Source organism: Pseudophryne corroboree, chromosome 6 (assembly GCF_028390025.1).
Source record: "Pseudophryne corroboree isolate aPseCor3 chromosome 6, aPseCor3.hap2, whole genome shotgun sequence".
In the NCBI taxonomy this organism is placed as follows: domain Eukaryota; kingdom Metazoa; phylum Chordata; class Amphibia; order Anura; family Myobatrachidae; genus Pseudophryne; species Pseudophryne corroboree.
The window spans coordinates 103,931,069-103,948,062 of record NC_086449.1 but is presented as its reverse complement, the minus strand read 5'-3'; the positions used below and the strand labels follow the sequence as shown (position 1 = coordinate 103,948,062).

Genomic DNA, 16,994 nt, shown 5'->3' with positions numbered 1-16,994 from the left:
CATTAAGAACCGCTATCCTTTACCCCTGATTACTGAGCTCTTTGACAGAGTTAGCGGAGCTACCATCTTTACAAAGCTGGACTTGAGAGGTGCATACAATCTCATCCGGATCCGTGAGGGTGACGAGTGGAAGACCGCATTTAACACCCGTGACGGACATTATGAGTACCTCGTCATGCCCTTCGGATTGAGCAATGCTCCAGCTGTCTTCCAGCATTTCGTCAATGAGATCTTCAGAGACATTCTATACCGTCATGTCGTGGTCTATCTAGACGATATCCTCATTTTTGCCAACAATTTAGAGGAACATCGTTTTTGGGTAAAGGAGGTTCTGTCCCGTCTCCGTGTCAATCATCTCTATTGCAAATTAGAGAAATGCGTCTTTGAAGTCAAGTCCATTCCGTTTCTAGGGTACATTGTGTCCGGTTCCGGACTAGAGATGGATCCTGAGAAACTACAAGCAATCCAGAATTGGCCGGTACCCTTAACCCTCAAAGGGGTCCAGAGGTTCTTAGGGTTCGCCAATTATTACCGAAAGTTTATACGAGACTTTTCCACCATTGTGGCGCCTATTACTGCTTTTACCAAGAAGGGTGCTAACCCGTCCAAGTGGTCTGAAGAAGCCATGCAAGCTTTTCATCTTTTAAAACAGAGGTTCATCTCTGCGCCTGTCCTGAAACAGCCTGACATCGACTCTCCTTTCATCCTAGAGGTGGATGCCTCCTCCGTTGGAGTAGGAGCGGTGTTATCTCAGAGGGCTAAAGATGGCCATTTACATCCTTGCAGTTTCTTCTCACGGAAGTTCTCCCCAGCGGAGCGCAACTATGCCATTGGCGACCAGGAGTTGCTAGCCATCAAGCTCGCTCTAGAGGAGTGGCGATATCTGTTGGAGGGAGCTTCTCATTCAATCACCATCCTTACAGACCACAAGAACCTTCTATATCTGAAAGGCGCACAATGTCTCAACCCTCGTCAGGCCAGATGGGCACTTTTCTTTTCCAGGTTCGACTTTAAACTCCAGTTCTGTCCGGGCTCTCAGAATCGCAAGGCCGATGCCCTTTCCCGCTCATGGGAGCAAGAAAATGAGTCAGAGTCTTCAGACAAGCATCCTATTATAAATCCGTTGGCATTCTCCACGGTAGGGATGGACTCTACGCCCCCATCAGGGAAAAGTTTTGTGAAGCCGACACTAAGGAAGAAGCTCATGCATTGGGCCCATGCTTCCCGCTTTGCCGGACATACAGGTATCCAAAAAACCCTGGAGTTTATCTCTAGGTCTTATTGGTGGCCAACTCTGAAAAAGGACGTTTTGGAGTTTATTGCATCTTGCCCAAAGTGTGCTCAACATAAAGTATCCCGCCAGTCGCCTGCGGGGCAACTGGTTCCACTATCTGTTCCCCGTCGACCATGGACCCATTTGTCGATGGATTTTATTACAGATTTGCCCATGTGCAACAAGTTTAATACCATCTGGGTGGTAGTTGACCGGTTCACCAAGATGGCACACTTCATTCCTCTCACCGGTCTTCCGTCAGCTTCCAAGTTGGCTCAAGTATTCATACAAGAGATCTTTCGACTCCACGGTCTTCCAGAAGAAATTATCTCAGATCGAGGAGTTCAATTCACAGCCAAATTCTGGCGAAGTTTATGTCAAGCCCTCCAAGTCAAGCTAAAGTTTTCCACGGCTTACCATCCTCAGAACAATGGTCAAACTGAGAGGGTGAATCAGGACTTGGAGTCCTTCCTCCGCATCTATGTGTCCTCCTCTCAAGATGACTGGGTTCAATTACTTCCCTGGGCCGAGTTCTGTCATAACAACCAGTATCATTCTTCATCTTCTTCAACACCATTCTTCACCAACTTTGGATTCCACCCTAAAGTCCCTGAGTTCCAACCGCTTCCAGCAACTTCTGTTCCCGCAGTGGATATCACCTTGCATCAGTTTGCCAATATCTGGAAGAGCGTACGATCAGCTCTGCTCAAGGCATCGTTCAGGTACAAGAAGTTTGCGGATAAGAAGCGTCGAGCAGTTCCTGCTCTCAAGGTGGGTGATCGGGTATGGTTATCCACGAAGAATTTGAGGTTAAGAGTTCCCAGTATGAAGTTTGCACCTCGCTACATCGGTCCTTTTAAAATTGATCAAGTCATCAATCCTGTTGCTTACAGACTCCAGTTGCCTCCCTTCTTAAAGATACCCAGGACATTCCATGTTTCCCTGTTGAAACCGCTAATCTTGAATCGGTTTCATTCCTCACTTCCTCCAACTCCTAAAGTCCAAACTCAACGAGGCGTTGAGTATGAAGTAGCCAAGATCCTGGACTCACGTCACCGTTACGGTCAACTTCAGTATCTTATTGACTGGAAGGGTTATGGCCCTGAGGAACGTTCATGGACCAATGCTTCTGATGTCCATGCTCCTGCCTTGGTCCGGAGATTCTATTCCAAGTTTCCTCAAAAGCCAAAGAAGTGTCCTGGGGCCACTCCTAAAGGGGGGGGGTGCTGTCACGATCCGGGTATCTGGACGCCATTTCTTACCTATCAGATGCCTCCTAAGGCTGGCTCAGCGCTCCAGGACCGGATCCCATCTGTTATCCTGATGTGCACATTCCCGCATCCTCTTCTGTCTCTCTGGACGCAGTCACAGTAACGCCTTATACATCTGGCATGGCGTCTCCAGCGGCCTCCGCCGCCGTCCCTGAGCTTCTGCATTCAGAGTGGCGATTACGTCAGCCGCGGCCTCCGCTGTGTCCGCGTGGTCGGATGTGCATCTGTCAGCCTGGCGTCTCCTGTCTCCGGTGCCGCCATTACTGTTTTCCAGACCACATGGATTACAATCCAAACTTCCCTCCAAGTGTCTGCATGGGCGCAGCCATCTTGGATTCTGTCAGCTGATCATTCCTACCAATCCGTTGTCAGTATTATTAATTTGCATAATTGCCTAGCCAATGCCTTCCTTGCTGCAGGTATAAATAGGTTGTGCCTGAGCAAGGAAGGCGTCAGTGCTTTGGTTGTCAAACCTAGTTCCAGTTTGTCTCTCTTCTGTGAATGTCTTCCAGGTTCCAGCTCCTGTCTCCAGACTTCTGCTATAGAGACCCGCACCAGCATTCCATCTGCGGTGTAGCCTGACTCTCCGATCCATTCTGGACTCACCTGTTTCCAGCTACAACATCACCTGCTTCCAGCTTAGCTTCCAGCTTAGCTTCCAGCAGTGTACAGCTTCTCTTAAAGGGCCGGTGTCCTTTCTGCAGTTTACCACTCTCCACCGGTATTATTATTTCTCCGCTCTCAAATTCTACATTTCATCTACATTGCATCGCTCTCAAGCTTTATTTATTATTTAACTGGTTCCAGCCAGTATCCACTCCGTGCCAACACCTGTCTGGTTCTAACCAGTACCCACAGCAGCATTTTATCTACAGCAGTCCAGCTTTCCCTGGAACACCAGCTGGTACGACCCTGGGCTTTCCTCATTGCTACAGTTGAGCCTGGTAAGGACTTTCCAACTTGCAGATAATAAGAACTGTCTCATACCACCAGAGCTCTGTGGCCCCTGCCACCCTGTAGTACCCAGGAACTGTATTATTATTTCTCTGCTGATTTTTATGTTACTTTTTACTGCTACTGTGATGCATGGAGTTTGTCATAAATAAATATCATTGACTTTTACTCAAGTTGTCGTGGTCACGCCTTCGGGCGGTTTCTCTTCATGTTACTTACATGTCCAGGGGTCTGATACAACCTCCCAGGTTCCGGTACATCTCAGCCCCTACAACTGAGGCTGCCTTCCGTCAGCTCAGGCCCTCAGTTGTGACAGGCATCGTCCAAGGAGAGGCTGTTGCAGTCCATTGTTCTCACAACCCAACTACTCAGACTCCACGTTTGGATTCTGAACCTTCCAAAATCACATTTGGAACCAACCCAGGGGTTGTCCTTTCTGGGGATGATCCTCAACACAAAAGTGCAGAGGGTGTTTCTTCCGCAGGAAAAGGCGTTGGTGATACAAACAATGGTCCGGGATGTCCTGAAGCCAGCCCGGGTGTCGGTTCATCAATGCATTTACCTCTTGGGAAAGATGGTGGCCTCTTACGAGACTCTCCAGTACGGGAGGTTCCGTGCTCGGTCCTTCCAACTGGATCTCCTGGATGAGTGGTCAGGATCTCATCTCCACATGCACCAGATAATTTGTTTGTCGCCAAGGGCCAGGATTTCACTCCTCTGGTGGCTCCAATTGCCTCAGCTTCTGGAGGGCCGCAGGATCGGGATTCAGGACTGGGTCCTTCTAACCACGGATGCGAGTCTCCGGGGCTGGGGCGCAGTCACTCAGGGGGAAACATTCCAAGGAAGGTGGTCAAGTCTGGAGGCCGGCCTGCCGATCAACCTCCTGGAACTAAGAGCCGTCTACAACGGTCTTCTTCAGGCGGGCCATCTTCTAAAAAAATCGGGCCACTCAAGTACAGTCGGACAATGTAACGACAGTGGCTTACATAAACCGACAGGGCGGAACAAAGAGCAGAGCTGCAATGGCAGAGGTAACAAGGTAACAAACTGTTTTGTTTTTGTTTTTTTCCCAGGATGCTTGTCTGGGTGTGTACTGCGTAATAGCAACTAATTTTAAGAAATATGTTAATGAGGATTAATGATCAGCTATTAACACACATTTACATTTTGTTTTAAGTTAGAAGGTCAAACATAATCTAGCATCACTTCATCATTATGGATCTGGTTTAGGGGTGTCACTGTGCAGGATGTTCATAATTATCCACAGGTGATATTTCTCAGTCTACTCCCTCCACCCCCTTTACTGCATATATCAGGGCTACCCTGCCTGCTCACAGGTGATGACGTCTATCCCCTCCCCATTAGAACTTACAGAAGAGCTATCCTGCATGCCTGCTCACAAGTCTACACCCCTCTCCATAACTGCCTATATAGCAGAGCTGTCCTGCCTGCTCACAGGTGATATGCATCTGTCTACCCCATGCCCATTATTGCCTACAGCAGAGCTGTCCTGCATGTACACAGGTGATTTGCATCTGTCTTCCCCCTTCCCGTTACTGTCTATAGCAAAGGTTCTCAAACGCAGTCCTCAAGGCACCCCAATGGTCCAGGTTTTCGGTATAGCCATAGCTCAATACAGATGGCTAAATCAAATTGTTGGCCATAAACTTAAAACCCTGACCGCTGGGGTGCGTTGAGGACCACGTTTGAGAACCTCTGGACTACAGCAGAGCTGCCCTGCATATACACAGGTGATATGCATCTGTCTACCCCCTTCCCATTACTGCCTATAGCAGAGCTACTCCTGCACACACAGGAGATATGCATCTGTCTACCTCTTCCCATTACTGCCTAATAGCAGGGCTGCTTCTCCTGCATGCACACAGGTGATATGCATCCGTCTACCCCCTTCCCACTCTACCCCTTCCCATTACGGCCCATAGCAGAGCTGCTCCTGCATGCACACAGGTGATATGTATAAACTGCAGAACTGCCCCCGACAGTCACACCGGTGCAATGGGAAGGCTGCTGTCTAGCAGCAGGGCTAATTCTCACCACAACGAGATTCTGTCCTTGGGGTATCTCAGCCGGTCTACAGCGCCCAGAACTTCGGGCAGGGACCCCTCGGCGTTCCTGGCTAGAAGGGTGAGCAGCACGGTGGGCGGCCTGAGGGGGGACTCTGGGTTCCAGCGTTCCTCCGGGAAGTAGCCAGTGCTTCTCCCCGAGAGCACGACGAGCAGGAACCCAAGCAGCATACACGCCTCACAGCTTCGGGACATAGCAGCTACCGCTACTCCTCCGGTCACTTTCTGACCTCCGACTACAAACCCAGTGGCCGGCGGAGTACTTTAAAGGGGAGGCGGCGACATAGCAGCGAGAAAACGGGGATTGGAAGCGTGAACAGAACTCTCCTTAAGGCAATGGATATTTCACCTCCGACTGCCTGATAGGGGGAGTGTTCTGTCAGTTTTTGAGAACTCTTAAAGGGGTGGGCGAACTGCCAACTCAAAACCGTAATGCACTGTCTACCAGCGCAGCCGCGAGCTTGGATGAATCCAGATGTGTGGCTGCGTGGGAAGAGCAGTATTACCCCTAATAGCATATTAGCCAAAAAATCTGATGGTATTAGTACTGTAGGTGAAAGACCCCATTCATTAATCCAGGACTGAGCCATGGCGATGACACCTCACCCTCCATTCACCATGCTCAATATTTACTGACAGTGAAATTGTATTGACAATTATGTGCTTTACATCATAACTGTAAAAAGTGTATGGAATCAAAGAAATAATAGCACAGCAGTTCCTATAACAACACGATGAAGTGATCATCTTAACAACTGCAGCTCTGGGACGGGGTGGAGCTTCCTGCTATGGAAGTGACCAGACAATAAAGTATATGAGTTGTTAACTTAGTTTCTATATATATTATATTTATTGTGCTTAAATCCTAAATAGGAAAATTTGATCTTCCCATGAGCATAACAAGCAGTCACATTTAGTCCCAATTGGTTGTCTCACTGCTGCCTACCATCTCTCCCAGACTGGCATTGTGACAGGGGTGGATATTTTTTTGGCTCCATATGCATAGTCTTTGCCATAAAATCGCTTTAATCCAGGGCACCTATCAGTGGCGGAACTAGCGAGCGGTGGGCCCAGGTGCAACAAAATGCATTGGGCCCCCTCATCCAGTCCAAGTCCACCCCCTCACCCCTGGAGAGGATCTGGTGAGGGGGACCTGCTCAGGGCCAGGGAAATGGATACCTAGCAACAGTGCCGTAACTAGACATTTTAGCGCTGTGTGCAAAAAACGGCATCAGCACCCCCCTTATGTAAAATAGGGGCAGTGCGCAAGGTAAAAAATATAGGGACATGGCTTCATGGGAAAATAAATAAGAATTTACTTACCGATAATTCTATTTCTCATAGTCCGTAGTGGATGCTGGGGACTCCGTAAGGACCATGGGGAATAGCGGCTCCGCAGGAGACTGGGCACATCTAAAGAAAGCTTTAGGACTATCTGGTGTGCACTGGCTCCTCCCCCCATGACCCTCCTCCAAGCCTCAGTTAGGATACTGTGCCCGGACGAGCGTACACAATAAGGAAGGATTTTGAATCCCGGGTAAGACTCATACCAGCCACACCAATCACACCGTATAACCTGTGATCTGAACCCAGTTAACAGCATGATAACAGAGGAGCCTCTGAAAGATGGCTCACAACAATAATAACCCGATTTTTGTAACAATAACTATGTACAAGTATTGCAGACAATCCGCACTTGGGATGGGCGCCCAGCATCCACTACGGACTATGAGAAATAGAATTATCGGTAAGTAAATTCTTATTTTCTCTAACGTCCTAAGTGGATGCTGGGGACTCCGTAAGGACCATGGGGATTATACCAAAGCTCCCAAACGGGCAGGAGAGTGCGGATGACTCTGCAGCACCAAATGAGAGAACTCCAGGTCCTCCTCAGCCAGGATATCAATTTTGTAGAATTTTACAAACGTATTTGCTCCTGACCAAGTAGCTGCTCGGCAAAGTTGTAAAGCCGAGACCCCTCGGGCAGCCGCCCAAGATGAGCCCACCTTCCTTGTGGAGTGGGCATTTACAGATTTTTGGCTGTGGCAGGCCTGCCACAGAATGTGCAAGCTGAATTGTACTACAAATCCAACGAGCAATAGTCTGCTTAGAAGCAGGAGCACCCAGCTTGTTGGGTGCACACAGGATAAACAGCGAGTCAGATTTCCTGACTCCAGCCGTCCTGGAAACATATTTTCAGGGCACTGACAACGTCTAGCAACTTGGAGGCCTCCAAGTCCCTAGTAGCCGCAGGCACCACCAATAGGTTGGTTCAGGTGAGACGCTGAAACCACCTTGGGGAGAAACTGAGGACGAGTCCTCAATTCCGCCCTGTCCGAATGGAAAATCAGATAAGGGCTTTTTCAGGATAAAGCCGCCAATTCTGACACGCGCCTGGCCCAGGCCAGGGCCAACAGCATGACCACTTTCCATGTGAGATATTTTAACTCCACAGATTTAAGTGGTTCAAACCAATGTGACTTTTGGAACCCAAAACTACATTGAGTTCCCAAAGTGCCACTGGAGGCACAAAAGGAGGCTGTATATGCAGTACCCCTTTTACAACGTCTGAACTTCAGGGACTGAAGCTAGTTCTTTTTGGAAGAAAATTGACAGGGCCGAAATTTGAACCTTAATGGACCCCAATTTCAGGCCCATAGACACTCCTGTTTGCAGGAAATGTAGGAATCGACCCAGTTGAATTTCCTCTGTCGGGCCTTACTGGCCTCGCACCACGCAACATATTTTCGCCAATTGCGGTGATAATGTTTTTGCGGTTACATCCTTCCTGGCTTTGATCAGGATAGGGATGACTTCATCCGGAATGCCCTTTTTCCTTCAGGATCCGGCGTTCAACCGCCATGCCGTCAAACGCAGCCGCGGTAAGTCTTGGAACAGACAGGGTCCTTGCTGGAGCAGGTCCCTTCTTAGAGGTAGAGGCCACGGATCCTCCGTGAGCATCTCCTGAAGTTCCGGTTACCAAGTCCTTCTTGGCCAATCCGGAACCACGAATATAGTGCTTACTCCTCTCCATCTTATCAATCTCAGTACCTTGGGTATGAGAGGCAGAGGAGGGAACACATACCCTGACTGGTACACCCACGGTGTTACCAGAGCGTCTACAGCTTATTGCCTGAGGGTCCCTGGACCTGGCGCAATACCTGTCGAGTTTTTAATCATGTGGAAGACTTCTGGGTGAAGTCCCCACTCTCCCGGGTGGAGGTCGTGCTGAGGAAGTCTGCTTCCCAGTTGTCCACTCCCGGAATGAATACTGCTGACAGTGCTATCACATGATTTTCCGCCCAGCGAAGAATCCTTGCAGCTTCTGCCATTGCCCTCCTGCTTCTTGTGCCACTCTGTCTGTTTACGTGGGTGACTGCCGTGATGTTGTCCGACTGGATCAACACCGGCTGACCTTGAAGCAGAGGTCTTGCTAAGCTTAGAGCATTGTAAACGTCCCTTAGCTTCAGGATATTTATGTGAAGTGATGTCTCCAGGCTTGACCATAAGCCCTGGATATTCCTTCCCTATGTGACTGCTCCCCAGCCTCGCAGGCTGGCATCCGTGGTCACCAGGACCCAGTCCTGAATGCCTAATCTGCGGCCCTCTAGAAGATGAGCACTCTGCAACCACCACAGGAGGGACACCCTTGTCCTTGGTGACAGGGTTATCCGCTGATGCATCTGAAGATGCGATCCGGACCATTTGTCCAGCAGGTCCCACTGGAAAGTTCTTGCGTGGAATCTGCCGAATGGGATTGCTTCGTAGGAAGCCACCATTTTACCCAGAACCCTTGTGCATTGATGCACTGAGACTTGGCTCGGTTTTAGGAGGTTCCTGACTAGCTCGGATAACTCCCTGGCTTTCTCCTCCGGGAGAAACACCTTTTTCTGGACTGTGTCCATGATCATCCCTAGGAACAGAAGACACGTCGTCGGAACCAGGTGCGATTTTGGAATATTGAGAATCCAATCGTGCTGCCGCAACACTACCTGAGATAGTGCTACACCGACCTCCAACTGTTCCCTGGATCTTACCCTTATCAGGGAATTGTCCAAGGAAGGGATAACTAAAATTCACTTCCTTCGAAGGAATATCATCATTTCGGCCATTACCTTGGTAAAGACCCGGGGTGCCGTGTACCATCCATACGGCAGCGTCTGAACTGATAGTGACAGTTCTGTACCATAAACCTGAGGTACCCTTGGTGAGAAGGGTAAATTTTGACATGAAGGTAAGCATCCTTGATGTCCCGAGACATCATGTAGTCCCCTTCTTCCAGGTTCGCAATCACTGCTCTGAGTGACTCAATCTTGAATTGAACCTCTGTACGTAAGTGTTCAAAGATTTTAGATTTAGAATCGGTCTCACCGAGCCGTTCGGCTTCGGTACCACAACAGTGTGGAATAATACCCCGTTCCCTGTTGCAGGAGGGGTATCTTGATTATCACCTGCTGGGAATACAGCTTGTGAATGGCTTCCAAAACTGTCTCCCTGTCAGAAGGAGACATCGGTAAAGCCGACTTTAGGAAACGGCGAGGGGGAGACGTCTCGAATTCTAATTTGTACCCCTGAGATATCACCTGAAGGATCCAGGGGTCTACTTGCGAGTGAGCCCACTGCGCGCTGAAATTCATTGAAACGGGCCCCCCACCGTGCCTGATTCTGCTTGTAAAGCCCCAGCAGATACTGAGGGCTTGGCAGAGGCGGGAGAGGGTTTCTGTTCCTGGGAACTGGCTGATTTCTGCAGCCTTTTTCCTCTCCCTCTGTCACGGGGCAGAAATGAGGAACCTTTTACCCGCTTGTCCACGAAAAGACTGCGCCTGATAATACGGCGTCTTCTCATGTTGAGAGGCGACCTGGGGTACAAACGTGGAATTCCCAGCTGTTGCCGTGGCCACCAGGTCTGAAAGACTGACCCCAAATAACTCCTCCCTTAATAAAGCAATACTTCCAAATGCCGTTTGGAATACGCATCACCTGACCACTGACGTGTCCATAACCCTCTACTGGTAGAAATGGACAACGCGCTTAGACTTGATGCCAGTCGGCAAATATTCCGCTGTGCATCACGCATATATAAAAATGCATCTTTTAAATGCTCTATAGGCAAAAATATACTGTCCCTATCTAGGGTATCAATATTTTCAGTCAGGGAATCCGACCACGCCAACCCAGCACTGCACATCCAGGCTGATGCGATTGCTGGTCGCAGTATAACACCAGTATGTGTGTAAATACCTTTTAGGATACCCTCCTGCTTTCTATCAGCAGGATCCTTAAGGGCGGCCATCTCAGGCGAAGGTAGAGCCCTTACAAGCGTGTGAGCGCTTTATCCCCCCTAGGGGGTGTTTCCCAACGCACCCTAACCTCTGGCGGGAAAGGATATAATGCCAATAACATTTTAGAAATTATCCGTTATCGGGGGAAACCCACGCATCATCACACACCTCATTTAATTTCTCAGATTCAGGAAAACTACAGGTAGTTTTTCCTCACCGAACATAATACCCCTTTTTTGGTGGTACTCGTATTATCAGAAATGTGTAAAACATTTTTCATTGCCTCAATCATGTAACGTGTGGCCCTACTGGAAGTCACATTCGTCTCTTCACCGTCGACACTGGAGTCAGTATCCGTGTCGGCGTCTATATCTGCCATCTGAGGTAACGGGCGCTTTAGAGCCCCTGACGGCCTATGAGATGTCTGGACAGGCACAAGCTGAGTAGCCGGCTGTCTCATGTCAACCACTGTCTTTTATACAGAGCTGACACTGTCACGTAATTCCTTCCAACAGTTCATCCACTCAGGTGTCGACCCCCTAGGGGGTGACATCACTATTACAGGCAATCTGCTCCGTCTCCACATCATTTTTCTCCTCATACATGTCGACACAAAAGTACCGACATACAGCACACACACAGGGAATGCTCTGATAGAGGACAGGACCCCACTAGCCCTTTGGGGAGACAGAGGGAGAGTTTGCCAGCACACACCAGAGCGCTATATATATACAGGGATAACCTTATATAAGTGTTTTTCCCCTTATAGCTGCTGTATAGTTAATACTGCGCCTAATTAGTGCCCCCCTCTTTTTTTTAACCCTTTCTGTAGTGTAGTGACTGCAGGGGAGAGACAGGGAGCTTCCCTCCAACGGAGCTGTGAGGGAAAATGGCGCCAGAGTGCTGAGGAGATAGGCTCCGCCCCTTTTTCGTGGACTTTTCTCCTGCTTTTTTATGGATTCTGGCAGGGGTTAAATGCATCCATATAGCCCAGGAGCTATATGTGATGCATTTTTTTTGCCATCCAAGGTGTTTTTATTGCGTCTCAGGGCGCCCCCCCCCCCCCCCCAGCGCCCTGCACCCTCAGTGACCGAAGTGTGAAGTGTGCTGAGAGCAATGGCGCACAGCTGCAGTGCTGTGCGCTACCTTGTTGAAGACAGGACGTCTTCTGCCGCCGATTTTCCGGACCTCTTCTGCCTTCTGGCTCTGTAAGGGGGCCGGCGGCGCGGCTCTGGGACCCATCCAAGCTGGGCCTGTGATCGTCCCTCTGGAGCTAATGTCCAGTAGCCTAAGAAGCCCAATCCACTCTGCACGCAGGTGAGTTCGCTTCTTCTCCCCTTAGTCCCTCGATGCAGTGAGCCTGTTGCCAGCAGGTCTCACTGAAAATAAAAAACCTAATCTAAAACTTTCACTAAGAAGCTCAGGAGAGCCCCTAGTGTGCACCCTTCTCGTTCGGGCACAGAGATCTAACTGGGGCTTGGAGGAGGGTCATGGGGGGAGGAGCCAGTGCACACCAGATAGTCCTAAAGCTTTCTTTAGATGTGCCCAGTCTCCTGCGGAGCCGCTATTCCCCATGGTCCTTACGGAGTCCCCAGCATCCACTTAGGACGTTAGAGAAATATTAATTCATATTACACGCACAGTAGTCTCCATTATTCAAATTACGCCGCACAGTAGCGCCACTACACCAGGTAGAGCCCCTTTTACACAATACGGCGGACAGATTCCCCTTTTTACACATTACGGCAGACAGTGTCCCCCTTTTTACACATTACGGCAGACAGCGTCCCCCTTTTTACACATTACGGCAGACAGCGTCCCCCTTTTTACACATTACGGCAGGCAGCGTCCCCCTTTTTACACATTACAGCAGACAGCGTCCCTTTTTACACATTACGGCAGAAAGCGTCCCCTTTTTACACATTACGACAGTCCCCCTTTTACATATTACGGCAGACAGTCCCTTATTTATTTATTTTTTTAACACATTACCGCAGACAGTCCCCCTTTTTATACATGTAGACAGACAGACAGAATAGATTATACTTACTGTCTCCGTTGGCTCAGACAGTTAGGCAGATAGTTGCAGGCAGATGATGATCTCGGGCAGGCAGGGAGGAGGGAGGGGGACTCGGGACTGGAGCTGCAGCAGCGCAGTGTAATTGGTGCATTCGCCGCTGCAGCTGTCCCTCTCCTTTGACATAGGCTGGCCGCCGCTGCTGTGATGAGGGAAGCGCATCCCAGCATTCACAGCAGCTGCCAGCCTATATGGAAGGAGATGGACAGCTGCAGCAGCGCCTCCACCAATTACAGTGCGCTGCTGCGGCTCCCGAGTCCCCCTCCCTCCACCTCCCCGTGGCTGCGTCCCTGCTGCTCCTCTCCTCTGGCCCACAGCGGCAGGCGGTATGTAATAAGTCAGTTTGACTCATTACATGCCACGCTAGCTTTGGGCCCCTTGACAGTGGCAGGCCACAGCGCAAGGCACCGCTTGCACTGGTGGTAGTTCCGCCACTGGCACCTATGATTTACACAGGTTTTGCGGCTGATCAAAACCAGGTGAAATGCAGACTTGAATGGAGTCAGCCATAGAATCTGTGTAAATCATAGGTGTCCCATATTAAAAAGATATTGAGGTCTGATCATGAAGCAGTGAAAAGAGTGGAGTAAAGGAGAAGTTGCCCATGGCAACCAATCAGCTTTCGAATGAAGAGTTTACAAGTAGTACATTCTATAAAATGTATGGGAGATGCCGATTGGTTGCCACGGGCAACTTCTCCACTCTTTTCACTGCTTCATGAATAAATCCCAATATGGCAATCCAGAGACATACAGAGGGGTAAATGGCTCAGCAGGCACTGGCTAGTACCAGAGCCAGATTTACACACAACATATGAGCCCACGGGTGCATGTGGGCATTATACATAAGTGCAGCAGCATATACTGCTAGAAATTTGCTAAGTTTTGCTCAGAGATGTGCAGGGAGGCACTGCCTCACCTGCCATAGACTTTTTACTCCAGAGTTTGGACTATAAAAATGATTACAGTAATACAAAAAAGATCTCTCTAATATAATCTTTGTATTTTTCACATACTTTATATAGTCATAACTCTGACGTATATGTTAGTATGACAGGAACGGCTCTGCCGCACCTCACCGCATGTCACTGATATATACGGAGCTCATATTGCTGTATTGGGTATTTTCCAGTCCTTGGTGTGCCTCAGATAAATGTCAGGACTTGTGAGGGATTATGGCTCTTGCTGGACTGACTGAAGAATCATAGTGTTACTGAAGAACTATGTGAATCAGCAAGATTTTTTTGGGGGATCCCCACAGTTCTTGTGGCTGTGTGGGGCTGCCGATAGCAGGGTGATCGTGAAACAGGACCACTGCTCTCTGGCAGCATCAGGAGTGAAGTCCCTAGAACCTAGGATCAAACAAAGACTCCAAGATCAGTCACTAAGAGACTGGTATACCGTTGCTTTTAAATGTTTTGTTCCATTTGCTAGTGTGATTTATGTTTTGAAGAGTGCCCTAATAAACTTAATGCATACTTTTATCAGATCTTTTGCTAGGACTTCTAAATATGTTCCCATGTTCACTGTATTGAGGGTGGAAAGTAGATGAAAGGTAGCCCAGAGAACACTAATCTTGTGCAAGAGTCTTTGCTGGGTCATTCTGGGTACATTCTCCAGATAAATAGCTTGCGAGTACCTCCATACTTTGACAACCTCACTATTTGTTATAAAGAGAGGCATGTTTTATTGAGCAATTGTTGTCCAAAACTCAACTTGTCAAATCCGCACAATGTAAGCAGGCAATTTTTAAACTGAAACAGCGCTTATCTGAATATAGCCTATTATTGCTATACGTTACAAACTAGTGATGGTACTGAGAAACGAGCATCAGAAATGCATATCAATTTAACCTATAAATTCTCTTCCTCTTATGTACATGTAAACTGTTTATTTGGAGTTCCATAGCACATTATGGGCTCTTTGTCTCAATGTATGCAGTTACATATTGATTACAAAACACTTCAATCAAATAATTATTTTATTACTGTTCATTCATGTGATACGTTAAGAATGTGCAAATCATTTAACATATTTTGGATCATCTAACATGGAGGAGCAGATCCTAGCGGAAGGCAGATGTGAGAGGGGGACAGATTTTGAAGGGTACAGTGGGCAGAGTCAAGAATATAGAGGGGGAGGATATGCAGGGCAGATCTGCACGCTTGATGTTCTGCCCATGATGTTGTCTTCGGTTCTGTGTGCCGATAGGTCTGAGGATCTGGCTATGGTTCTGTGGGTTCATCTCTGGATACCTGTCTTTATTTTCATGGTCCTCCATCTTGGTTCTGATCCAGCTCCATCTGTGGCTTAGGTGACTGTCTATGTATCCGTGGCTTTTGTTCAAGTTCAGTCTTTGGTCCAGAAAGTCACTGTGCCCATTATACATTTATAAGTTCAGAACAACCAGTACTTTTTTGTTATGTCTCTTCATCCCATTGGCGGTCTTGTCCTTGGCTTGACTGTGACCTGTAGCTCTGCTCTGTCCAGCTCTCTGCTTCTGCCTGTGGCCCTGGTTGACCCAAGGATGTGGTGTGGGGATCTCCGGACTCTGGTTCTGAACCCACTCCGGATGCTGTGCTCTTGGAGACATTACAGGACAGAGTGTTTCTCTACAGGACACGTCAAATCCCGAGCCGCAGATTCATCGAGGAACCAGAGCAATTTACCATTCGATGGGGAGACTCGTGCAGCTGGCAATGGATCAGACTCCTCTACCTGGAGGATACGCTGAAAGGCATATGAGGTAATTACGTTTATATGTACATCACAAAAAGTAAAAAAGTGCAATGTTAATAATAAACCAATAAGAACTGTTAAAAAGAAAAAATAAGATTTTAAACCTACCGGTAAATCTATTTCTCCTAGTCCGTAGAGGATGCTGGGGACTCCGTAAGGACCATGCAGTATAGACGGGCTCCGCAGGAGATAGGGCACCTAAAAATAACTTTTACTATGGGTGTGCACTGGCTCCTCCCTCTATGCCCCTCCTCCAGACCTCAGTTAGAGAACTGTGCCCAGAGGAGATGGACAATACAAGGCAGAATTTAGAAATCCAAGGGAGAGATTCATACCAGCCCACACCAATCATACCATGTAACCTGGATCATACATAACCAGTTAACCGTAAGAACAATAACAGTAACGGTCCAAGACCGATTCCAACTGTAACAGAACTCTTATGTAAGCAACAACTATATACAAGTCTTGCAGAGTTTCCGCTCTGGGACGGGCGCCCAGCATCCTCTACGGACTAGGAGAAATAGATTTACCGGTAGGTTTAAAATCTTATTTTCTCTTACGTCCTAGAGGATGCTGAGACTCCGTAAGGACCATGGGATTTATACCAAAGCATCCAATCGGGCGAGAGAGTGCGTATGACTCTGCAGCACCGACTGAGCAAACGCTAGGTCCTCATCAGCCAGGGTATCAAACATGTAGAATTTAGCAAAAGTGTTTGACTCGGACCAAGTCGCCGCTCGGCAAAGCTGTAATGCCGAGACGCCTCGGGCAGCTGCCCAAGAAGAGCCCACCTTCCTAGTGGAATGGGCCTTAACCGAATTTGGTACCGGCAATCCAGCCGTAGAATGAGCCTGCTGAATCGTATTACAGATCCAGCGAGCAATAGTCTGCTTCGAAGCAGGTGCGCCAATCTTATTAGCAGCATACAGGACAAACCGAGCCTCTGTTTTCCTAATTCTAGCCGTCCTGGCTACATAAATCTTTAAGGCCCTGACTACGTCCAGGGATCTGGAATCCTCCAGGTCACTTGTAGCCACAGGCACCACAATAGGTTGATTCATATGGAATGAAGAAACCACTTTACGCAAAAATTGCGGACGTGTCCTCAATTCAGCTCGATCCACATGAAAAATCAAGTAGGGGCTCTTGTGTGACAAAGCCGCCAATTCTGACACTCGCCTTGCTGATGCTAAGGCCAACAACATGACCACCTTCCAGGTAAGAAATTTCAACTCAACCTTGTTAAGCGGTTCAACCCAGTGTGATTTTAGGAACTGCAACACCACATTCAGGTCCCATGGTGCCACTGGAG

General features: G+C 48.5%; 2 protein-coding genes across 8 annotated transcripts in view; both read right to left on the bottom strand.

Annotated features, from left to right (window-relative positions):
• COLGALT1 (collagen beta(1-O)galactosyltransferase 1) overlaps positions 1–6,031 on the bottom strand; it is a 120,540-nt gene extending 114,509 nt beyond the window's left edge. Inside the window, exon 1 of the mRNA XM_063931579.1 lies at positions 5,554–6,031. Within this exon, the coding sequence (XP_063787649.1) occupies positions 5,554–5,777 (224 nt within the window). The 5' untranslated portion in view covers positions 5,778–6,031. The remainder of the gene's footprint in view (positions 1–5,553) is intronic.
• An 8,872-nt stretch (positions 6,032–14,903) lies between these two features.
• The window catches only part of PGLS (6-phosphogluconolactonase), a 176,505-nt gene continuing 174,414 nt past the window's right edge, over positions 14,904–16,994 (bottom strand). For all 7 annotated transcript variants that reach the window (XM_063931574.1, XM_063931575.1, XM_063931578.1 and 4 more), the window contains exon 6: positions 14,904–15,670. In XM_063931574.1, coding sequence (XP_063787644.1) covers positions 15,533–15,670 — 138 coding nt within the window. In that variant the 3' untranslated portion in view covers positions 14,904–15,532. The remainder of the gene's footprint in view (positions 15,671–16,994) is intronic.